Here is a 25382-nt window from a genome sequence, read left to right on the forward strand (position 1 = left end):
ACATATCTAGTTTGTTACACAAGATCTTATTGACTACTGCTGCCCAAATTTTCATGTTTGTCGTTTAGATTTCTGTATTCATGGCAAGATATCAGCCTGTAGATGTACAAAAGATATGTTTGGTAATATCAAATCACCTAAATTGGCATTTTGTCAACACCTATCAGACCTTTTTCACCATAGACACTTTGACTAGTCATAGCAGGAAAAGCACAGGTGTAACTAATAACCTTAAACATGACCCAGTTCCATTATGTTTCTCAGTGTGCTATTTCAATAAGTCAGCATGCACATTACCAGTAACACCTACATACATTGAAGGCAGCCATCATTATTATTATTATTATTATGGTTAATTACACCTGATTATTTTCCTGGTCCTGTGAAAAAAGGCCTATTAATACAAAAATCAAATTGATGCCATATATTAGACATAATTCTGATATCAGAATTCGGCTTCAATATCAGCTCCAATTTGATAACATTTTAAGCAATTATTGTTAAGTAGCCCTACATGACATAATCCCTACTGTGGAGGATACAGTAAGTGGCAGCGTAGCCAGCTAATCTAACCAGAAATCAGTCTGGGATTTGGCCTCTCACCTCAGGAGGCCTCTCTCATCTGTGCGTACCTAATGCCACAAACACATGACTCGTTAACTAATGGCCCATTGTGCTTACAGTGTGCTATAGAGAGAAGACCGAAGAATAAACTACATTAACCTTTACTGGTTACTAACAAGCAACCTACTTGTTCCTGCTTTACGTCAGTTGTCTGACTCAGCAGTGAACCGTCTAGAATTGTTCACCAGGTCTTATCACTTTGATGAAGTAATGCAGCTTTATCCCGAGATTGAACATGTCTGTTATTTCCAGGGAAATACCATGACCTAAAGTAGTGTGGGAAAGTAGCATAGATGAGAGGGAAGACTCAAATCTTTTGATATGGCCTTATACAGACAAATGTAGTTTTCTGTGTGTTGCTGACATTTTGGAGAATGTAATTCTGTATTCAATGTGGTTTTCTCATTGAGCCATAAAATTAGCTTTCAGTACTGTAACTGACTTCAGTGTAGTCACACTGTCATACTGCTGGCTCAAGAGTGCCGTCTCTGCCAATGTAGAATGTACAATGTAATACAAGTAATGGACGAGGAAAGGCAATACTTCCTCTGCACTCGAAACAGAATGTTAATACTTTAAAAGCTTGGAAAGAACATTAGTTTTATTTCTTTGGCAAAAATAACTTTCAGGATGCTGACTGTTGAGTCTGATTGTGCCTCAGCTCCAAGAATGGATTGTTACTTGCGCTTCACAGTGGACACAATCTTAATTTTTGATCTTAGTGCGGCTAACACAATTGAACTGAAGTGTTTTTGTCCCGAACAGGAAAGTCTGATTTGATGAAACGATTAGGCGGCTGACTCAGGCAGGGTTGAATTGGAAAAATAACCAGCATGTTTATGTGTGTGTGTGGGTTTGTTTGTTCATATGTATGCACGTGTTTCTTGGGTGTGATAATGTGGGTGTTTGTAAGGTTTTACAGCTTAAGGAATGTGTGATTACCTCACATACCGATACTGATAACGCAGTGACTTTGATCCGTACGTATTTGTGCATTGTGAGCTGCTGCATGTTTGTTTTTGTGTCTGTTGTGTTCTTTATCCTTCTGTCCAGTTTCCTGTAACCTGCTACCTTGCTGCCCGTCCTACCAGCATCACTTTCGTGGTTTCACTTTCAGTTTTCAGTTCTACCCACACCTGCTGTTACATCCTCTGCACTGCTTGCTCCCTTTGAATATCTACAGTCATTACCTACTGTGTATCGGAAAACACAGGTGTTATGCATCTGTGATTGTAAGATTGAAGACCACAGGGGAACTTTTCATTTGCACTGATCTGCACTGACATGCACATCTGTTGGCGTCTTTTTTTCTATTCAACTCTTTCTATTGAGTTTTTCTCAAGAAAATGCCACAGAATTGTAAAAAGAGCAGTAATATGATCTGTCGCACCAACCAGGAGAAGAAAATGGCTGCTCAGCAAAAAAATAAACAAAATTCTAATTTGCCAAATAATGGTGGTGATATGAAAGATGTGATGCGTATCATGTAATTATATCCTATCGCTGGGGGATGTTGGAAAAATATTATACCACAAAACCCAAAAGACATTCCTCTGATATAAGGATATGTCACAGTATCTCTTAAAAAAACCTAATTTCAACTATATAATGCTTTGTCCTCTTAATCATAATTTGACAAGGCAGTTAATTGTCGAGACCTGCTGGTTTTAACCTTGAAGCAACCAAAGACGAACCAAATCTCTGTTTTGGAATTGAGATTCTGTCAAGAGAAATTACTCTCCCTCAACCTCTTTCTCAGCCGTTTGGGAGATTTCTGCAGCCATCCAGAGATCACTTCATCCTCCCCGTCTGCCTGAAAACCCCCATATGGACCAGCGGGGTCCCAGAGGAATTTTAGGCCTACTTATGGAGTGGAAAACATTGGTCCTGGAGGTGGGAGGCCTACGTGCAAATGTTTAAATCAGTCTCAGACATGAACAAAATACTCCCTGAGTGAAACCTCATTGTTGCTAATATTTGATAGCTTTGATTCAGCTGCTGATACACTGAGAAAAGCACTTGAGGACTTACAGTAGATCTGAGGAAACGAAAACAGTTCTTGTACAGAAGCTGAAGTGTTAATGCTCACTCAGTTTTCCTGCAATTGTCGAGTGTCTCCCTTTTTGTTTTTATTTGACTAAAAAAAAGTTCAGTAAGGTAAATTACATCCATAAATGTTTTACAAGTGCTAGACACAAAAAGAAGCCCAGACAAAATAAGACAAAATACAAGCAGAATGCTTTTGTTTTTACAAATGTGAATCCTGTTAAATACTGATCTCGATGACAGTGAATGGTTTAAACAAGACTACATCAGCTGGTCATGTCAGCTGATCCGATGAACTGCACTGGGTTGAACCAGGAGCCATTTGGCATCGTAGCACATCATAGTAAACTGGATCAATATTGAAATATATCAATAAATTAAGTCTCTACTGGATTACTGTGTTGTAAAATGGCAACAATTAATGGAATTTACCATCAGTGAGTTCTGTGACATTTTATGATTTACACATAGCTTAGGGGTATTTTTGTAAATATTTAGTTGTTACTAGGAATTATGTTGTAATTTATCTCCGCGGTGCAATCACTTTCTGATCTGTGCAGCTCTTTTGCAATTCACTGCTGGTTCTAATGTCTCCTCATTGTCTCAACATTTTGATATCGTGATAACGGCATAGCACAGATTCACTGTAAACAGTAAACTTAACGCTATATTCAGTGACTGATAATGGTGGTGGTGTGATATGCTGCCCTCTATTTGCTTGGATCAGGTGGCCAATTCTTACACATTATACCTTTTTAAATGTGAATATTTTCTGGTTTCTTTAGTCCTCTATGATTGTAAACTGAATAACTTTGGTTTGCGGAGTGTTGATCAGGACAAAAGACGTTTTAGGTTGCATCTTGGGCTTGGTGATTGCGATTGTCATTTTTCCCAATTCTCTGACATTTTATAGACTAGAATAGTTTTTGAAATATTTTAGTCTGGACCAACGTGGTCCACTGGCAGACTAACATCCCTAGAGCTGTTCTGCTAGCATGGTTAAAAAAAGATAAAGACCATTCTTGGGTAAAATGTTGAGTTCACAATATTTAAAGTAAATATCAAAAGAAATCACACGTGGGAATGCAAAAGCAGGGTATGGGAATTTTTTTCTTGTCCAACTGCTTTGACTTTAGAGCTTGAACTATGGAAACAGTTTCTGAAATCTCCTTCAACTGATGACTAAGTGCCATTAGATGGCCTTGGTGTCAGACCAGTCATTTGCATTTCCTGCCAAATGCTATTTACCCATGTTCTCGGCACAGTCTGCGTGTTGTTTTTGTGTTTTCTGCTCTGAGTCTCTATAAATAAGATCCTGTGGGTGACCTTATTTCCTCTGTCAGCCTCTGTGTTCATGTGTGTATTTAGGTGTAAATATGCGTTCTGCAACTGTCCGTTAAGTATTTTTGTTTGTGGTTGTGCCGTGTGTTTCCTTGCTGTCATTTCCTCACCAAGACCCTACAGGAGAATAGCACTCTTTTGTTGATATGCGTTTCCTGTCAGATTGAGTTGTAACAGTGTTGTATGTTAGCATCACGTTTGCCACAGACAATAAACCAGTGATAAACAAAGACAACTTTGTGTGGATTGAACCAGTATCACTGGCTAGAAGCACAACCATGACCTCACAGGTCCTACGCAGCAGGGTTGAAAGCTGGCCTCAGTTCAGACATTTTTTATCATCTATCTTTTTAACAAGTCCACACCAATGTCCAGACGGAGAGATGTAATCTGTTAGGTTAGATGTAATCTCAGATTACAGATTAGGATAGAGCCACAAACGCAAACGCTGGATGATTCTGTCAATATGAAAGGGTGTTTTTATTTACCACTATCTGTGTAATCTGGGTAGTTAACCTCAGTAAAGTGTGTTTGTTTAGCTGACAGTCATGTGTTTCTGAGTAACCTGTGACATGTAGGTGCGTGTGTGAGCAGAGAGAGGAAGTGATACTGTGAGGCAAGAAGAAGATGTGGGTGCTTAAAAAAAAACCAGTCATGTCACTTCCTCCTAGAGCTGGATGTCACCAGGCTAATCTGTCCACAGTAATTACAGAGCGCTCTCTGTTTGGGGTGGGGGGATGTACAAAATGTGGATGTGTTTTTAACAACAACATTTAACAACACAAACCACATTTGATGAGATGACATCAGTGTTGTAACCACATCTTTAACAGGAAAGTGAAAAACTGACTCACTGACGTTCGTTACTTTAACATAGAAATGGGGGAAACTTGTTCATACATGATCTTAGAGTCATTGAAGTAAGCTGTGAGTGCTGGAAGGTTAATCAGCTGATTCCTAAAGTCATTCAGTACTCCCTACCCCCCCCCCCCCAAACACACACACACACAGCACAAATCTTGTACCTCTGCACTTTAATGTACTTTACTGACTTTAATCTGATTGTTCCTGTGTGTTTGTGTGTGTGTGTGTGTGTGTGTGCGTGTGTGTGTGTGCAGGCAGGTTTGTGGATGGCGGAGTGTTAACTGTCCAGTCCAGACTCTCTCCTGTCTGCTAGCTTCAACTATTAGCTCATCCTTCTGTCTTAGAAGAGGAAACATTAACCCAGCTGTGACCTGTGTTGCCTCCTTGTTTTCAGTGCTTTATGTGATTTTCCGGTGTTGCCGGTGGGTTTTTCATTGAAGAAAATGTTCTCTGGACACAAGACAAATGGAATATTGTGTCATTAAAAAGTGCTTCACCAAGCCTCTCAGGCAGCGGAGCATTTTTCTGAAATTAAGAACAGTTTTTCCAGAGCCAACTAATATCAGTTAAGAAAAAGGAAAGTCACAGTATAAAAGTTGGCAGCAAGTGTTACTCTGATTTTAAAGAATAGCCTTTTGGAGTTTTATGTAAATGTCTGAGACTTGTACCTGAGTGCTGTTTGCTGATAGTGGCAGCTGGAATTAAACTGCTCTTTCAGATTATGAACACAAACTTTCAAAAATCCTTTCAAGTCCACCTCTAATTCCAATATTAATTTCACCCATTTCTGAATGGCCCGGAGGCCTGCGTAAGGTTTTATGTGCTTCTGATGAGGATTTGTCTCAGTTCATTGGTGTTTGATTGTGTATTCCTCCCCACACCCAGTGTGCTCTTATGACCATAACCTCAGCCTTTCCTTCCCAACCCTCTCTGACTATGTGCCGTTCTCATACCACTTGTTACTCATTATTTAATCACCATTGATGTGGTATTAGTGTTCCTTTTTAGGTTTGTTTGAGAAGGCCAAATATTCACTGCATTGTTAACAGCAACCCGAGAAAAGTGTGTCAGCTACGGTCAGCCAGTCAGATGAATCAACGTCACAACAGGACACTAGACTCCTTCCTGATGATCAAGCCACTAATATCATTATAGATCCACCACTGTGTTTAACACTTGGCACCAAACAGAGTAAGCTGAAGGCATCAGTTGACTTTTTCCATCTCCAAACATTTTTAGAAGTCGGAAAAAGGATGTAATGTGACTCTTAGAGCAAAGGTTTGGATTTTCTTTGAAATTATCTACAAGCTTAAATCACTACATGGCGTGAATAGCTCTTCAGCTGTAATTGTACAGTTTAAGCAGCATTTGGCTGGAGACTTGAGAAATCTGGAATTATATAATTTGATGGCTTCAACCATCATAGTGAACGGATGCACAGCACATAGATAAATCACTAATGAGCTGCACAAACACAAAAGGCTCAAATGTGCTGGATCAGGCCAGCGCAGATTAAACACTGAAGTGGCCAGTAATGCCTGGTTGCGTGACTTCTACTGTAAAACCTCTTTATGTCGGAATACGCTTCAGCTCGCTGTAATTATTGATGTAAGTGCTGTGTGCGTGTGTGTGTGTGTGTGTGTGTTTACCTCCCTGTGACCCTGGGCCATCAGCTGTGGACGGATCAGCCCTCTGCCTGACTTGTCATGAGGTCAGAGGTCAGCAGCAGCAGTTTAAAGGAAAAGCCACAGGGTCACTTTCTTCTTGTCTCAAATGAGCCCTGAAACAGACGTCCTGTTTACACAACCAACTTGATGAAGACAGACTTTAAAAAGCCTGGATGACAGGAGGAAGGATTATGATGATTGCTTACAGTAATCAGATGACCTTTATCGCTGAATTCATGTGCCTAAGAGACACTTTTACACAAGCACACTTTACTGAACACCCTGCCTCTTCCACATTATACCGAGCAGGTCCCTCATATGCCTGGACAACAAAACACACACACACAGTCCCGGTCTGACACACTGACACACATCTCACAGTGAAGGCCTGTAATGCCACAGCTTCAGTCAGCATTCATTCCTCTGTGTACTGTAGCACCCCTTAACCTGCACCAGCTGTGTACACACACACACACACACACACACACACACACACACAGATAAAATTTGCTTCCTGCACCCTCAGGGGAGTTTTTGGCCAATGAGCTAGCTCTCCTGGCCAGTTGGCCCTCTCTGTTAGTGTGGCGCTCTCCAATCAGCACATTCCTCTTTCTCTAGACAGACACAGGGAGACGATTTTGGCAGCGCACTAACAGGGTGGGGTAACGCTCATATCCTGTCCCCTGACCTCAGATTACACACACACACATACTCACTGTACTGTTTCGCTCACACTCAAAACACCACATTCTTGCACTCAAAACACACAGCTTTTCCTCTGTTTTGAAGCAGCTGTCACAGTCACTCGTTCAACCCAGAGCCCTCAGTGTCTCTCTGCCCGCTGCTGACCACAGAGCCAGTGTGGTCGTGCCAGTCCGGGCCTGTTGTTGTTCCCCACACCAGTACAGACTCTCCTCTGTCCGTGTTAATGACCGCCCTCCCTCCATCTTTCCATCCCCTCCCTTCCTCCCCTCCCGGCACCACTTGGGCACCAGGACTGGGCTCGACAGAACCCTGTCTCCAACAACAATGACGCTCCAGTCCACTACAATTTGCTGCTGATTGCATGTCTGTGTCTGTCTGACTGTGATTCCTCTACATAAACAAGCCAGTGGCATGCCTTAAGAGGAGGCAAAAAAAAAGGAAAAGAGACTCTAACGTGCAGATTCTCAGGCCAGTGTGTGCACCCAGGCATGAACTCGCTGCTGAATGAAAGCCATCCCCCCTTTGAGCTTTTTTTACACGCAGAATGACAAAACACTCACCACTCAATCACAGACTCCCTCTCTCTGAAACTGTCTCTGACTTTCTCCGCGCCCCCTCCACACCCTCCCTCTTCTCCCGTTTCTCATGATTTCACTGTGTTGTGAAACCTCAAGAGTTTTCCGCATTGAAAGTTTTCATAAATAAATCTGCAAAACTTAAATCCTGTTTACACGCTCAATGTTGTGGGGAATCTCTTTTCAGATTCTGTTGTTTTTTTTTCCCAGGCACACACCAGTGGTTAGTGACCAGAGTGTGAGAAAGTTTAAGGACACAACACACACTGTCTGAGTCACACATGGGAGTCCCCACCCAGTGCCGGCTTATCCAGCCCACCTCCATTTCAGTCTCTGCTGTTGAACTTCGGTTCCCTCTTCTCTCTCTCTCTCCCTCTCTCTCTCTCTTTCTCTTCTTATTTCCATTGTTTCTTTCCATTGTTGTTTCATACACACAGACAATGTTCCTTCTCACTTCCCCCAGTGACTCTCACCATGTGTTTATCCCCCCCCCCCCCCTCCTCACCTTCACACAACCCACTCCCACCCCTCTTACTCAAACTTCTACCTTCTCTTCCCTGTTATCTCCTTTTTTCTCCCCCTCTCAGTATGTCAGACCAGGGTCTCCTTGTTGTCACCGGTGAGTGCGGAGGAGGTGTCAGGGGATTGAGGCTAAGCAGTCCTTTGGCACATTGCACTTGACATAGAAACCAGTGTTATCGCTGGACACTGATGAAGAGGAATAACAGGCATTGCAGCGGTGGGATTGTTTGTGTGTACAAGGGGAGGGTCTTTGTCTGTCAGTTAACAGGATAGAGGTGTGTCTTGCACGCATGTTTGCTGCACAAGCAGACTGTGTGTTTTGGGGGTCCTAGTTAAGTGGACTTTGCCTCGCCTCTGTTGTCCTCCAATAAACTGTGGTAGCGGCGGGAGTCCTGCCAGTCCAAGGCCGACTGAGGAAGGGGTGGTGCTGGGTGTACAGTGGGAAAAGGGGAGGAGGAGGAGGAGGAGGAGGAAGAGATAAATCTTTGAGTCCCATGTGAAACTGGCTCACATGGCTTCTCTTTTTTTGGTCTGCTTACTATCCCCACTGTTCTTGATAGCCCTCAGTTTCGCCATTGTTCTCTGTCCGCTACGGTTTATCTGCCAGTGTCGTAATCATATTTGGGTTTCGTAGCCTGGAGGAGGTTTTTGTGCACTCATCATGTTTGTTCACCGGGGCTAATGTAAGGCCAAACAATGGTGTTATCTCCTTACTTACTTGTAAATGGGCTGAGCCGTCAACATGTGGAGTTCAGTAGATTTGGTCTAAAGAGGATTATTATTATTATGACTCAACCCCTGAAAATGTATTAGCTAAAGCAGAGGCTGTGCATCAGTGTGTGTGTGTGTGTGTGTTGTGTGTACTTTATCTGGTTTACATGTGTGTTTGTGTGTGCACTCATCTGGTGTTTGTGTGGTAATTATGACTAACATAACAGTGTGGTGTCGCTGTCCTCTCTCCTAGGTGACATCACGCAGAAGGGCTTTGAGAAGAAGAGAGCCAAGCTGCTGGCCTCCTACATCCCCCATTTGCCAAGTAAGACCAGTTCTTCTTCTGCTCTTTGTTTTTCCTCATTTCACTTCTTACCCCTCCTTTCTTTGTTTCCTGCACAATTTTCTTTTCCACTGTCAACATTCTCCCTGCTGGTCACCCTGAGATGTGGAAACATAACTGTAATTGCATCAGAAGAGCTCAGGATCATGACTGTCAGTACATCTCAGCTGTTGGCTCTTCTGCTGAGAACTACATTAAAAAAAAGTGGCTATATAAGTGTGGTTTTATGTGTCAAACTTTATAAAAAAGTAACTTCAGTGAATGTCCAGCCTGACTGTAATAAGGGAATGTCTGACTTTCTGAGGCCCTCTAGTGGCAAAAACGGGACTTTCACAAATTGCGTCTAACAACTTCTGCAATACCTGCACCGCTGTAGAAAATCCCCAGAATAACAAAACCACTCAATTGTCAGTTGTGAACATAATTAGCTAAAACCAGTGTCAGTTTGCACGTGTTCACAGAGGCAGGGAAGTACCAGAGTTTCACTGTACTACTATGACCCAGTGTCCTCATTGGTAAGCTGATCCGTTCCCTTTTTTGTCAGTCAGCTGCCTCACATCAGGGTGTGGTGTTTCCTCAGGAAAAATTGCACCACATTAGCATAGGAATGAAAAAATCCTTTCAGATGTGTCACTGTTGGCCAATTTAGAAAGTGGTCTTCTTTATTTCGTTTTTCCGTGAAGTTACATGAATAAGATCAGCCTTTAACCTGCTTCGGCTTGAGCTACCTCTCGATACGTGTTTTGTTAGGTGATATCACACACGAGGAACTGAGAAGGATTGCAAAAATCTCAATCTAACATGAAAAATTCCCATATTTAATGTCTGGTGGTTTTGTTTTCTGTTATGGGCAGCTTGCCCTAGAATATCAAAGCAGGTATTGGGAAGCTTTGAAGCTCAAAAGGTCACCTCCTGCTCCTGCACTTGTCCCCTCAGGCCTCCTTATCCCTCTGAACCATCATCTCCACAGGGACTCTGTTGCCCAGGCCCTCCAGGAGGACAAGGCAGTTGACTAAAAATATATTTGCTTGAATCTAGCCTAGTTTCATGCACTCTGTTAATAGTATAGGTTGTATCAGTCAAGTACACGCCCTTGTTTCACTTCATGTTCAGAGGCTCTGTAGTGAGGCTAAATTTAGAGAGCTTCTGCGAGTATTATATAATATTTATGCCTCTATGTTTCCGTAATGGCATTATGTAAAGCAAAGTGTGCTCTGTTTGTCTGTGACTTTTCAAAAGATCATGTTTGTTTTTACATATATATATATATATATATATATATGTATGTTGGCTTAGACATGTTTTTACTGACCTGTACATACCTGTTTCTACTCGGTAGATGTGGGTCTATCTCTGCCAGATGTGCAGCTTTCCCCGGGCCACAGCTCCGACCCCAGTCCGAGTCCTGAGGCCCCGGGTCCCTCCACATCTTCAGCCTCCAGACACCACCGCACACACCGCAGTGGAGGGGCCAGAGATGAGCGCTATAGATCAGGTATACAACATACTTAACATAAAAAAAACCCCACTCATAAAACATACTGAATAAATACTGTCCAGCACCGACTTTCAACTCTCTCTTTCTGTCTACCTCACTTGTCTCACTCTTATTTATTCTGACCCATTATGTAGACATCCACACAGAGGCCGTGCAGGCAGCACTGGCCAAACACAAAGAAGAGAAGATGGCACTGCCCATGCCAACCAAGAGACGCTCAGCCTTTGTCCAGTCTCCCATAGATACCTGCACACCTCCAGGTAAACTTAATTTCTCACGCTCAGTGGGCAGCAGGGTGGTGTAATGGTTATAGGATCTGCTTTGCAATCGGAAACCTGGCTTTAGTGTCCACATTACATTAAGTGTCCTGGAGCAAGACACTCTGGTGCTGCTCTCTAGGGAGGACAAGGTGCTAAATAGAGTTAAATAAAATCTAAATGAAGACTTGAATTATGATCAGAAGACAATTTTCCATCTGTTTTTTTTTTGTCTTAACTCCAGACACATCTTCTGCATCAGAGGATGAAGGCTCACTGCGCAGAAAGGCAGCTCTCAGCGCAGTGCTAGCCCAGAGCCTGCAGAGCCCCGATTACTGGATCAACCGTTCCGTCCAAAGCTCCTCCACGTCCTCATCCGCTTCCTCCACCCTCTCCCATGGAGAGCCCAAGACGCAGCCACAGCCCCAGCTCCAGCCTGCTGTTTCCCTGTTGGCCGATGTACTGGCCCACACACGCATAGGTAAACTTAACTGATGAATGGCACCAATGAATGCCTACATCCCAGTCATGGTTGGTTGTTGTTCTCCAGTATGATGCTCACTCTCCCCTCTCCTCCTCCAGAAAACAGTGTCCCCCCAGATGTGACATCCTCCACTTCCCAGGAGAGAGGGTCCAGGGTGGACCTGCCTCCGGCGGTCAGGGGCATGAGCCGTGGACAGAGCCGCTCTAGCATGCTGGATACCGCTGACGGTACACTCACACTCACACTCACATTCACACTCACACTCACATTCACACAAAGCGGGATAAATGTCTGTTGGTGGTAAAGATGTATCAGGGTGTAAGTTTCTACTGATGTGGAAAGAAAACAAAGCAATTCCTTTTCTATCCTGTAATGTGTGGAACTTGGTTACTGTCATCTGGTTCTGGCTTCAGATCAAGTGTTTAAACCATTTGCATGTTCTAGTCATGGCAGTTGAGTTGAGTGACACGTTTCTTTTTTGCATTGACCGTGTGGTTTACAGCATTTCAGTGATGCCTGGAGATTGCTCAAATCAATAAAAATCTACCCATGTTCATCTGAAATCACCTCAAACATCTTCCTCATTTCACTGTGTGGTGAATGCTGCTAATGACAATGATATTTTGTGTTCTTTCTTTTGGGTCCATTAATCCGTCCCTGTCTTGCCTTTCATTTAAAAAAGGAAAAAGAAAAGGTAATATAAATCGAAAATCTGGGGAAAGGGGAGGGATGCTGAAGAGGCCCGTATCAGCTTGCTTTCCAGCCTGGTGTCTGTCAAATCTGTCTTCATGTTTGTCTGGTGTCGTAGGTTTAGACGTAGAGAAATCCTCCTACAGTATGTTTCATTTTCCTTAAGGTCGTCCAATCTGTGTCTCTTCAAGTACCAATTTCCCTTTCGAATCCTTCCTGCTGCTGATTCTGATCCTGACTGCGTGCTAGTGCGTAGGGTTCTGCCTGTGAGAGAGTGTGTGATAAAGTAGAGATTTGTGTTAGCCTAGAAGTGCATGTGTGGGTGTCTGGGTGTGGTTTTTGAGGTTGTTTGTTTGCACATGTTTGTGACTGTGGCTGTTTTTTTGGTGTTTGTCCAGGCGTGCCTGTCAACAGCAGGGTGTCCACTAAGATCCAGCAGCTGTTGAACACACTCAAACGACCCAAAAGACCGCCACTCAGCGAATTCTTCCTGGATGACTCTGAGGAAATTGTAGAAGGTGCATACACATTCATACTCTGTTTTTTCACCATCCCACATAGTCTGTTTAACAATGCATCACCCCATGTTCACAATTTTTAAATGGGCTGCTTCACTTCGACTGACTTTGGGTCATACTTTTTGCAGCTATGACGTCCCTTCTTGTAATGTTGCTATTTATGTGGAATTAATGGAAGCTTACCAGGAAAAACGTCTACCATTTTTCCAGAGAGAGTCATTATTTTAAACCACACTGGTCAGGAATTAATCTAGCATGGAAATCCTCTTGGTTGTTGAATGGCTGATGACATGCTTATTCATTGTCCACACAAGTTTCTATGGTGACTCAGTTGTGTAAGAAATGACCCAAATTCTTGTGACGCATCATCGGAGTTGCCCACAGTGTTATTGTAAGGTTACACCCTTACCAGAGCCTTTTCTAATCACATCTCCGTCTCATCTGCACCTCTGTTGTTATCCAGTTCCCCAGCCGGACCCCAACACCCCGAAGCCTGAAGGACGTCAAATCATCCCAGTGAAGGGCGAGCCCCTCGGTGTTGTCAGTAACTGGCCTCCTGCCCTGCAGGCTGCCCTGGCCCGCTGGGGGGCCACGCAGGCCAAGAGCCCTGCCCTCACTGCTCTGGATATCACTGGCAAACCCCTGTACACACTCACATATGGTGAGCAGCACCTCATGCAAATGTTAATATAGACAATAAGCAAGTCAAGGTTTAGTTCTACAACATTAATACATGATAAATTACCAGTAATAAACAAGATATTCTAAAATCATCGTTGACTTTTCTTCCACACAGGCAAACTATGGAGTCGCAGTCTGAAGCTGGCCTATACGCTGCTGAATAAACTGGGCACCAAGACAGAACCTGTACTACAGCCTGGAGATCGAGTAAGAGTCTGTCAGTCACCACTGAGTATGTGAAACATAAAGGAACATGACAAGGAAAATAAGTTTTTCTGTCTCTTAGGTGGCGCTGGTGTACCCAAACAGTGACCCCGGCATGTTCTGGGTGGCTTTCTATGGCTGCCTGTTGGCCGAGGTCATCCCTGTGCCCATTGAAGTACCGCTGTCACGACAGGTAAAAAGATGTCAGTCTAGTCAAGTGATTCTTCTGTGGTGAGAAAGACAAGACCAGATGTTAATCTCTCTAGTCAAATCAAAGACCATGTATGGTTCAAGTATGATGGAAACTAATATAGTTCAATCAGGTTCGCAGTTGTGTGCCAAATGCACATAGTGTCACTCAACACACTGGCTGTTTTATTTTATTTTTTTTAATTTAAGCTTTATTGAAATAGGAAGTCTCTTGAGATACATTATTTCTTTTACAAGGGAGACTTGGCCAGAATGGCAGTGTACAATAGGTGTCACATTACAGAGCGTTACATAAAAGCAACAATTTACAACAATCACATCCAACACAACAGAACAGAACAGAACAGTGCCTCAGTTGTCTTGCATTTTAATAAACCTAATGTCATGTATGTGCTTCTAATCATCACTGTGTGCTGGGTATATATAATGGCTTATTGCTCAAATATCCATGTAAAAAAATATGGATATATAATATGAGCAACATATTGACAGAGTGAGAGTCTCTTGACCCTTGTCTCTCTCCATAGGATGCAGGCAGCCAGCAGATTGGCTTCCTACTGGGGAGTTGTGGTGTTAGTCTGGCGCTGACTAGTGAGGTGTGTCTCAAAGGACTGCCCAAGACACCGAACGGAGAGATCATCCAGTTCAAAGGTCAGTCAGCTCAAATGCACCGCTAGCAGTGCTGCTGGCTCAGCTGTGTTTCTGTCTCCCGTGGGTCCATTAGATCCTCACTCATTAAAGGGAGTATACAGTGTGATGTTTGTGTGTGTGTGTGTCACTCTGCTTTTAAAACTATTGGCTGTTCACCTTTGGCCTTGACACCAGGAGGTTGCAAAGTGAACCTTGTCAACTGAGTGCGGCTCATAATTAGTGTCCCTAAATGCACTTTGTTTTTCCTTTGAGTCAGCTAAAATATGTCTCTATGCTCCTTTGTGGTGTTGTGTTGACGTCTACTAGGATGGCCAAGGATGAAATGGGTAGTGACAGACACCAAGTACCTGACCAAACCATCCAAAGACTGGCAGCCTCACATCCCCACTGCCAACACAGACACTGCCTACATAGAGGTACTCTTCACAACATCAAGTGCCAGTTTTAACATTCCTAATTTAGTCATCAGATGCATTTTAATTGATTTTACTGCTCGTAAAATAATTATAGCAGGGTGTGGCTCTTATTTATGTTACACTTCTATTTATGAATAATCTGAAATCCTCATCTACCTTTTTTCTATTTGATCTATTCTATGATGCCTTGTTTTTATGCATTTTTTATGTTGTGTGCGTCCGTCCTAATAAAGTACAAAGCGAGTAAGGAGGGGACGGTGATGGGAGTCGCTGTGTCCAAGATCTCCATGCTGACCCACTGTCAAGCTCTGACCCAGGCCTGTAACTACTGTGAAGGTCAGAGCTCTGTGCTTTATGTAACTTATATCTCTCATGCTTGCGCCTCTCTTTCCTTCACTAATGTGTTTTTGTGTTTTTTGACTCAGGGGAGACTCTGGTCAACGTGTTGGACTGCAAGAAGGATATGGGAATGTGGCACGGCGTCTTAACGGTGAGATTGGACGCAACAGTTTGTTCTGTGTATCCAGACTTTCTTAATGTTTAGAGCACCTTGAGATTTACAATGTGTATTTTTTTTTTCTTCTTACAGAGTGTTATGAACAGAATCCACACGATCACAGTACCGTATGCTGTCATGAAAGCCTGTCCCATGTCCTGGGTGCAGAGGGTCCACATTCACAAAGGTATGGTTTGATATTTCATTGCTGTTTAAGAGTCTAATGTCTGTCTATAGTTGCTTATTTTCTTTCTATTTTAAGTGATAGAACAGAGATATAAAACTGAGACTCCACATGTCAGACAATAGTAACACAATGGTATTATAAGATGGTTTTTATCTCAAATGCTAAAAGCAGTCACATATTGGATGAAACCATTTGTATAGTGCATAATATATAACTTGTCCCTTTGCCCTCTTATAGCTCGTGTGGCCTTGGTGAAGTGCCGTGACCTTCACTGGGCTATGATGGCCCACAAGGATCAGAGGGACACCAACCTGTCCTCCATACGAATGCTCATAGTGGCTGATGGAGCAAACCCATGTGAGTCACTTCTCCTGCATAAACAAGGTCCCTCTGTGACGAGAAACTACTGTGTAAAGTCATTTTAATGTATAGAGTTGTACACTTTGTCTACTACTTCTTCTCTGTTTTGATCATGTTTTCATGCGTTGCTTGTTATCAGGGTCTGTGTCGTCATGTGATGCCTTCCTGAATGTGTTCCAGTCTCATGGTCTGAAGCCTGAGGTCATCTGTCCGTGTGCAACCTCTCCTGAGGTGCTGACTGTGGCCATACGCAGGTACCACATCTGCGGATTTGGATGACCTTGATGAAGGCCACAAGCCGAAACGTGTCGGTCAAAAACAATCAAGTTGTTCTTTACACTACAAGTGTTGCTAGAGTTGTGATTTCTTTAGACCACATCTGCGTAGTCACATGCTCTGCAAAGATACAAGGGGATTCAAAACTAGTGCAGTTTTCACTCAAACAACAAGAGTAGCTTGTTGCACATAAAACTCATCATTAAGTTGCTCAAATTCAGTGGGTCTTACAGTTAGGGCTGGGATTTTTATTTTAATTTGTCTGTTTTGTTTTAATTAACATAAACGACTGTTATTTAACTGACTACCAGATTCATCTGGCAGGAAATGAGTGCAAGAGAGATAAACACTTGACTTGTGGTTTTGACACCAACTTGCATGCCTTTTGCACCTACAAACATCCACTGTATTACTACTGTTGTCACCTAAACATTCACGTCCCTTCTTCACATCATGCTCTAAAATAATTTCACTACTTTTAGGATAAGGTAACTCAAAACTAAAGCATATTTTTTCATTCCTGTTCAAGATAAAAACACTTATAAATTTAAAAAAACAACTGCACTTTGAGACTGAGACTTGATTTGTTTATCAGTAGACCTCAACAGTGTGTCACCTCTCTGTCGCCTTTCTGTCTGGCCTGTCATTACTCTCACACTGTCACTTCTCTTTTTATGCGCTCTCTGCAGGCCTGGTGCACGAGGAGCTCCTCTGCCAGCCAGGGCCATCCTGTCCATGGGCGGGCTGAGCCACGGGGTGATCAGAGTGAACACAGAGGACAAAAATTCTGCTCTCACTGTTCAGGATGTGGGCCACATCATGCCTGGAGGTAAGCCAGTGCAGTTTGCTTTAATCGGCACTGCAGAGGTGCAGCAGATGCCACATTTTACTGTCCATTCTTACTGTATCTTAGTTTATTTACCTCTTCATCTTTCTGTCAACATCAGAATACAAGTTCTTAAACATACTTGATGTTAATGTTGTGACCTGTTTGTGTGTTTCAGCTCTGATGTGCATTGTGAAGCCAGATGGGCCTCCTCAGCTGTGCAAGACAGATGAAATAGGAGAGATAGTGATCAACTCTCGAGCTGGAGGCACTATGTACTACGGCCTGCCTGGTGTCACCAAAAACACATTTGAGGTCTGTCAGAGTTGGAAACCCATGTTTAAGAACTACAAACATGACTCATCCCACATTTTTTTCTTCCAAAAATAGTGGAGCATAGTAGAAAAACATGAAACATTCAGTCACTGTTAAATACATGGTTTGGTATGAGCCAAGAAACGTAATTAAAAACTTGAACATCTTGGTGACTTGTGCAAGTGTTTTCTGCATCTGGGATCGGCTCTGTAGACCTGGTGCAACATACATCATGCAATAGTTGCATCGTATTTATTCTTTCATTTACTTATAAGAAGCCTCACAAGACTCAAGGTCCCATATTTTCCCAATTCTTATATTTGTTCACCACAATTTTCTCTGTCTTGGACTTAAATGTAATGTTTTTGTACAATACGCCAACTTTAACTATGCTTTTAACTGCAGCATCTCTCAACTCTTTTCAAAATTCTACTATTCTCTGGATGTCCAATGTTTGGTCTCTCTGCTTTCCTACAGGTGATCCCTGTGAACCAGGCTGGAGCACCTATAGGAGAAATTCCCTTCACTCGCACTGGTCTGCTTGGATTTGTAGGACCAGTAAGGCACACATACATAAAAATAAAGAGTTTGCTCGTCAAAACTTCTCTGACAAATTACAGCGGCCGAGACTTCTGTTTCTCATGCTGAGTTAAATCTGTTTCCTCTACAGGGCAGCCTGGTGTTTGTTGTGGGGAAGATTGAAGGGCTGCTGATGGTGAGCGGGCGACGCCACAACGCAGACGACCTGGTGGCCACTGCGCTCGCAGTGGAGCCTGTCAAAACAGTTTACAGGGGGAGGTGAGGCGCTGCCTGCTCGCTGTTTGTCAGCCTGCTTGATTCACTGTTGTGTGTGTGTGTGTGTGTGTGTGTGTGTGTGTGTGTGTGTGTGTGTGTGTGTGTGTGTGTGCGTGTACAATTTCAGTCCATATTAGGGTGCATGAGTGTACAGATTACACTGAAGCAATACATGCACCCATATAAATAGTGATAATATTTTGATATTTTAAGTAAGAGCAATAACTTCTGTATCTATATCTGTGCAGGATCGCTGTGTTCTCAGTGACAGTGTTTTATGATGAGAGGATAGTGATCGTGGCAGAGCAGAGACCTGACGCCAGTGAGGAGGACAGCTTCCAGTGGATGAGTCGAGTACTGCAGGTAGAGCACGTATCTAATGTCTAGGGGATTGGTATTAATGGTCCAGTTCTTTCTTGATACTCTTATCGGTTCTTTTTCATCACTAAAGTTTTTAAAAAAAGAATAAATTAGTACAGGATTAGAATTGATTTATACTTTAAATATAACTAAATATTGAAACAAATCTGAAATGTCAATAAAAAAAATATAATAAAAATAAAATAATAAAATAATTTCTGACATCAAAATACTGAGTGAAGTTTAAAAACCAGATTTTACACTCTGCTAATCTCACTCCTTGTACCAATAAGTACCAATAAAAAACTGAATAGAGTTCGGTTTAGAACCGGCTCCAAATCAAAACCAAGTTTCAGGGGGCATCCATGTTAATGTCACAACCAAATCCAAAATTCAATAAGTTTTTATGATGGTACTTAGTTGTTGTAACTGTTATTATGTCACAGATTCTCCCCTTTATGTCTTTAGTTGTGCTTGAAAAAGTTGTTTGTATTTCAAAATCATGATGGATAAAATAAAAGCTTTAATAACTCGATTATAATTAGAGAAAGAGAGACACTCAACAGCCTTTCCTCATGAGGAGACATTATGATATGCTGTGTTCATTTAGCATTCATGAAACTATATGACATGATGGATATCTTCTGCACAGGCCATTGACAGTATCCACCAGGTTGGCCTGTACTGCCTCGCGCTCGTCCCAGCCAACACCCTCCCAAAGACGCCTCTCGGAGGCATCCACATCTGTGAAACCAAGCAGAACTTTCTGGAGGGAAACCTGCACCCCTGCAACATCCTCATGTGTCCACACACCTGTGTTACCAACATGCCCAAACCACGCCAGAAACAGCCAGGTAGATTGCCTTTTATAGTTGTCGTTGATTTTGCTTGTTTTTGGGTTTGTACTGTTGGTTTTATTGAGCTTGTAAATATGTCACTGTATAAATGACTCTGATTGTCTCTTGATTTGTTCAGTGGATGTTGGTCCAGCTTCTATGCTGGTCGGCAACTTGGTGGCAGGGAAACGGATCGCTCAGGCCACAGGCAGAGAGCTGGGCGTGGTGGAGGACCAGGATCTGATCCGAAAGGTACCGTCTGACACACAGACCACAAACCACACTTTCATTACACTGACTCTATGAATAGATGTGGCATCTCTCAGCACAGTGTTAGGAAAATGTCTTTTCTGCAGTTTAATTTGTATCACTGTGTTTAATTTGTATTACTGTGAAAAGTTATATTTGAAGAATCTATGACATTAACATCTAGACTAACAAACTTTATGCTGTTGCTATTCCGAGTTATTGCACATAACACATAAACCTATTCAAATGAAACTGATGTATGTATTACACTGGAAATGCTCTGAATGTGTTCTCATGTTTACTCAGTTAAATGTGACTGTGTAACTGTGAAGGGAAAATGGATGCTGATGTCTTTTCCTAAAATCTCTGTTGTTGTTCTGCCTTTATTCGGGGTGGGCTTTAGCTCTGTATGTGGCCCACTATGATGGTAAGGCTCTAGTCTGGCCCCACCTGTCCTTGCTTCCGCTGCTTCTGTCAGTCAGATGTGCTTTTGCAGCCGCAATAGCCTGACGACCACCAGCAACAGCTTGTCCCAACGCACAAAGATGACTGTCCAAGGCTGGCTCCTCGGCCAGCAGGGGTCCACACACATAAACTCATATACAGTAATACATTAACAGTGAAGTTGAGTTGCCTTCTCCATTCATCAGTGTAAAATGGGAGTTGGCCAAACAGCTAACCAGCTCAATAAATTGTCATTCATCCACTCTAAGTGAATAAAAGTTTACCAAATGTGCTTTAAGGAGGTAATGCAGGCTTTGAGCAAGGATTATTATATATTATAACAGTCTTCTAGCATATGTGACCACTGGAAACCATATCATTTTATACAGTAAAAGCATTTATTAGGAACATTTTTGGTGTGCACCTCTGCCTGCTGTGTTCACTGTGATGCTCCCCCGTGTGTAGCATGGCTTTGATGAGTGGTCAGAGCAGCCAGTCTGCATGATTTGACTCCCGATTCACTGACGACCCGTCTGACTGAGAGAGCGGATGGCACAAAGCCAGCCAGTGATTTTAATATGGCTAGCGATGTGACACTGCTATATATTATGTTTGTTTGTCCAGAGAACATTATGGTGTTAACCTTATTTCTTTGTTGTTGTTTTTTTTATGTGCTGCCCAATGTTCACTTGGCTTCTTCCTTTTTAAAGGATTTCTTTGCTTTCACGTCCTGTCCTGTTCTGACCTGTGCGCTGGCTAGTTCCTCAGCTCATTGACACTACTGATCAAGAAGCTAATAATGCATTTAATACTTCTTATGTATTTAATTGTTAAAATAGTCAGTGGATTGTTCCCTTGAAGCAACTTTATTTAAGAAATATACACCAAGCTTCTAAAAGCTATTGGAAACTTCTCTTTTAAGCTTTTCAAAGGTGTCAAGACCCTTTGTTTGAAAGGCTCATAGCTTGTTAGTTTTTGACAGTGGTTCCAATTTGCCCCCTACCAGGTGCAGATGGTCCCAGCATGACCCTGCACTTGGCAGAAAAATACTCTCTGGACACTGCCATGTTCCTGTTGTGTGCTTGTCCGTCTCTGAGTGAGAGGTCAAAAGCGTCACAGAAAATGTTTGACGTACTTTTCTGTTTTATATTTAACACAAAATCAATTTGAAATGAACTGACTTGATATCTGATTGTTTTCTGGCCAGATTTTATATGTTTTTATTTGTCAGTCATTTTTAAATGGATTATTATTTGTTAATGATGCAGCTTTGTGTAGTTTTCAGTGATTCTGTCCTTTCTTGACATTTTATGTGATGACACATTCCTCTCTGTACCTTTTCAGCACCAGTTCTTGTCTGAAGCCCTGCAATGGAGAGCCCAAACTGACCCAGACCATGTTCTATATGTGCTGCTCAATGCAAAGGTAGAGTAAACACACTCTTATCGAATCAATCCGAGAAACTGGTTTGTAGTAAGAATCAGTGCATCAGATATACTTACTGACACACAAAAAAACCCATAATTGTCTTATATTTAGCCGTGATGACGGTGCTAATGGTGATCCATTTTGTTGGGTGTGAATTCATCTGTCCTTCCTCTGTTTTTGCTGTAGGGGGTGGCAGTGTGCACAGCCACTTGTGCTCAGCTACACAAGAGAGCAGAGAAAATCACAGCTACCCTTTTGGAGAGAGGGGGCCTCAACACAGGAGACAACGTGGTGCTGCTTTATCCCCCAGGTGAACACACAAATATACACACCCCTCGTAATTGTGGCTTTGTCCTTATTTTTCCAGTGAAAAAGAACCAGAATATCGTAGTTCATGAGGTTCTTGTCTGTCTCTTATTTGTTTGCAGGTATTGACCTGATCGCTGCCTTCTATGGCTGTCTCTATGCGGGGGTCATCCCTGTGACGGTGAGGCCGCCCCATCCTCAGAACCTGGCTGCTACTCTCCCCACTGTCCGCATGATCATCGACGTAAGTGTACACCACCAAGACAATATCATGAGCTAAAGTCAAGAAGTATCTGATAAATAGTGTTATTAAATCAAGCATTAACAGAGGATTATAAAGTGATGAATGTACATTTATTCATGTGCAACAAGTCCTACTCAGACTGTCTTTGCATTTGTTTCATCTTAGACAACTCCATAAAGAGTCAGTGCACCTGAGGCACAAAGCAAACATGTTTTCCCATTTAACCCCAGTCATGCAAGTGGAACTTTGTGATTTTGCTGAACCTTTTTTTTCTGCATTACATCTTAATACATATTTTACAGTATCTATATAAAACAATTGAGAAGTTTGTCACCAAACCTTATAAGATAAGTCATGTAGTCAAGATTACATTGACCACACTTTTTAAGCACCACTTGAGCAAATTTTAAGCATTGAAGTGCCTTTAAGCAAGTAACTGAATCTAAAACCAGATGAAGAGGTGAAGTGAGTAGTTCTGTGTTTGACCTGTCTCCCTGCAGGGGAACAAATAAAATGTAATTTTACCACAGAAATCACTAAAGCATAACAATACTTCAATGTCTTAAATGGAGGATTTTCTTGTTAAAGGTTGGTAGTTTGTGTCCTTGAACGAACTTCTCTGTACGTTTGCTTCGTGTTACAGGTGAGCAAAGCAGCCTGCATCCTCACCACTCAGCCTCTCATGAGGATCCTCAGGTCCAGGGAGGCTGCTGCCAGCGTCAACGTCAAGACATGGCCCACTATCATCGATACAGGTGCGGTTGAGATCTCTTCAAATTAAAAACAGATTAGAAACCTGACATGAACAGCTGTGACTGCAGTTATTATAAGTGTGGCCTTGGTTACTATACTGCCTTTATGAAACATCTCTGGGGACAGACCGGATTTAGCACAAAAACTTGAGACCAACATGTGTACCACTTCTGACCACAAGGTGTCCTGTTTGCTCTTTGCTTTACTTTGAACACATTGGGAAAAATACTTCTTTTCTTCTCTTATTTACTGAAAGGATGATTAACCTTCTCTACTCCTAAATATGTTCAGCAAACATTCACCTGTTTTATAAAATAATAAGGCAGTTCTTGAAAGTAGCACATGAGCAGAGATAGCTTTTAAATGTGCAGTTAAAAGGCACATTTACATTATAGCATCCTCCCACTCTACAATAACACTGAATAATTATCAGATTGCAGTGCATTCCCATTGATACTAACAGTAAAACAGTGAATTTATTTTGTCAAATAAAATAAATAAAAGATTCCTCTTCTCTCTCCTTACAGATGATCTCCCCAGAAAGCGGCCTCCACACATCTACAAACCCCCTACAGCTGAGATGTTGGCTTACCTGGACTTCAGTGTTTCTACCACAGGCATGTTGACTGGAGTCAAGGTAAAAAATCATCAGAAATAATGCTGTAGATCCTAAAGTAAATCTACATGGATGACATGAATATCATTTCTGTATGTCTTATTTGCAGCACAAAGTATTTTTAAGAATTTATGTACATTTCCTGTTTCTTCTTCAGATGTCTCATGCTGCAGTCAGTACTCTGTGCCGCTCCATTAAGCTGCAGTGTGAACTCTACTCCTCACGCCAAATAGCCATCTGCCTGGACCCATACTGTGGCCTGGGCTTCGTCCTGTGGTGCCTCTCCAGGTATCCCAAACACACACACACACACACACACACACACACACACACACACACACACACACACACACACACACACACACACACACACACACACACACAAACACAGACTGAATATCATATTTCAGATAACATGCTGTGTCTGTTGTTGCTATAGCGAGTGTGTTTTTGCTCCAGTGTTTACTCAGGTCACCAGTCCATCCTTATCCCTCCACTGGAGCTGGAGAGCTCGCTGCCTCTGTGGCTGAGCACGCTCAGTCAGTACAAGATCAGAGACACATTCTGCTCCTACTCTGTCATGGAGCTCTGCACCAAGGGCCTGGGAACGCAGACAGAGATGCTGAAGGTCAGAATCACACCCAAAACAATTAAGATGACTGCTCTTTCATATCTGCTGTTACTCTAATAATAACACATGTTTTTAATGGTGTAATGAGAACAACATGATGGGGCTATAATCAGTCAAACGCAGCAAGTGAGCAATAAGTATCCGTTTCAAGATTTCAACAGAATGAACAATATTTTTGCACACCTGTATGTTACAGAAGAATATACATCTGACGGATACATAGCAGACTTATTAAAAGGTGTTGACAGCATGTGAAAGTTTACATCTATCTGTCAAATTTTATCTTTTTTTTAAAGTCATGAATCTGGTTCTTGTTGTTCTGTATAGCTCAATATCTCTGCTTTATATTTTGTTGCTACTTCAAAGAACTTTGGTTAAAAACGTCCACTAATGCTGAGCGTCAAGATCAGTTTACACTTAACTTTTAAAAGTGTGAATAACCTTTTAAGCCGTGCGTGTCTCCAGGCGCGGGGTCTGAATCTGTCATGTGTGCGGAGCTGTGTGGTGATAGCAGAGGAGCGGCCTCGCCTCGCCCTCACGCAGTCCTTCTCCAAGCTCTTCAAAGATCTCGGCTTGTCGCCACGAGCCGTCAGCACTGCCTTTGGCTCTAGGGTCAACCTGGCCATCGGCCTGCAGGTCGGTTTCATATGGACACACACGAGAACTCACACTAACACAACTAATTTGTTGATGTTGTATGCATCATTTACCTGCCAGTTTTTTTGTAAAATTTATGCTTACTGCACACATTTCTCTTTATTCTACTCTACAGAAATGTTTTTCCATGTCAACCTTAAGTATTACTGAATAATAATAACCTATTGATGGTCTAAATGAGCCAAAAAGTCTCACGTTCAGTCTGATTTCTCACATTTCATCATTTTTATTTTCCTCTCTGTGTCACCAGGGCACCGCTGGACCGGATCCTTCCACCGTTTATGTTGACATGAAGTCTCTGCGTCACGACAGGTAAGACTGGAGACACTTTAAACAGTACAAAAACAACTCATCATGTGAAGTGGTCACACGATGCAATTAGTGGAAATAAACAAGATGGGTCCCTCAGATCGATCAGAATGATTGACAGGCCGTGTTTTGTCCATGTCCCTCAGGGTGAGGCTGGTGGAACGAGGAGCGCCACAGAGTCTTCCACTCATGGAGTCAGGCACTGTAAGTATTGATTATTGACTCATTTGTGTAATACACGTACTGGCCACAGACCCAGAGAGGTAATAGAAGTGGTTGTATTATCC

General features: G+C 42.4%; 1 protein-coding gene across 1 annotated transcript in view; it reads left to right on the forward strand.

Annotated features, from left to right (window-relative positions):
* Positions 1–25382, forward strand: part of dip2ba (disco-interacting protein 2 homolog Ba) — a 43913-nt gene that overhangs the window by 13403 nt on the left and 5128 nt on the right. The window contains exons 2-34 of the mRNA XM_042408884.1: positions 9309–9380; positions 10738–10893; positions 11031–11156; positions 11398–11634; positions 11736–11864; positions 12726–12845; positions 13309–13506; positions 13642–13733; positions 13813–13923; positions 14468–14591; positions 14898–15007; positions 15241–15343; positions 15433–15497; positions 15597–15690; positions 15928–16047; positions 16190–16304; positions 17016–17155; positions 17331–17467; positions 17945–18025; positions 18138–18265; positions 18511–18625; positions 19275–19476; positions 19598–19710; positions 21496–21576; positions 21766–21889; positions 22008–22129; positions 22773–22884; positions 23410–23519; positions 23656–23786; positions 23958–24126; positions 24595–24765; positions 25037–25098; positions 25242–25299. Coding sequence (XP_042264818.1) covers positions 9309–9380; positions 10738–10893; positions 11031–11156; positions 11398–11634; positions 11736–11864; positions 12726–12845; positions 13309–13506; positions 13642–13733; positions 13813–13923; positions 14468–14591; positions 14898–15007; positions 15241–15343; positions 15433–15497; positions 15597–15690; positions 15928–16047; positions 16190–16304; positions 17016–17155; positions 17331–17467; positions 17945–18025; positions 18138–18265; positions 18511–18625; positions 19275–19476; positions 19598–19710; positions 21496–21576; positions 21766–21889; positions 22008–22129; positions 22773–22884; positions 23410–23519; positions 23656–23786; positions 23958–24126; positions 24595–24765; positions 25037–25098; positions 25242–25299 — 4028 coding nt within the window. The remainder of the gene's footprint in view (positions 1–9308; positions 9381–10737; positions 10894–11030; positions 11157–11397; positions 11635–11735; positions 11865–12725; positions 12846–13308; positions 13507–13641; positions 13734–13812; positions 13924–14467; positions 14592–14897; positions 15008–15240; positions 15344–15432; positions 15498–15596; positions 15691–15927; positions 16048–16189; positions 16305–17015; positions 17156–17330; positions 17468–17944; positions 18026–18137; positions 18266–18510; positions 18626–19274; positions 19477–19597; positions 19711–21495; positions 21577–21765; positions 21890–22007; positions 22130–22772; positions 22885–23409; positions 23520–23655; positions 23787–23957; positions 24127–24594; positions 24766–25036; positions 25099–25241; positions 25300–25382) is intronic.

This window comes from Thunnus maccoyii, chromosome 4 (assembly GCF_910596095.1).
Source record: "Thunnus maccoyii chromosome 4, fThuMac1.1, whole genome shotgun sequence".
In the NCBI taxonomy this organism is placed as follows: domain Eukaryota; kingdom Metazoa; phylum Chordata; class Actinopteri; order Scombriformes; family Scombridae; genus Thunnus; species Thunnus maccoyii.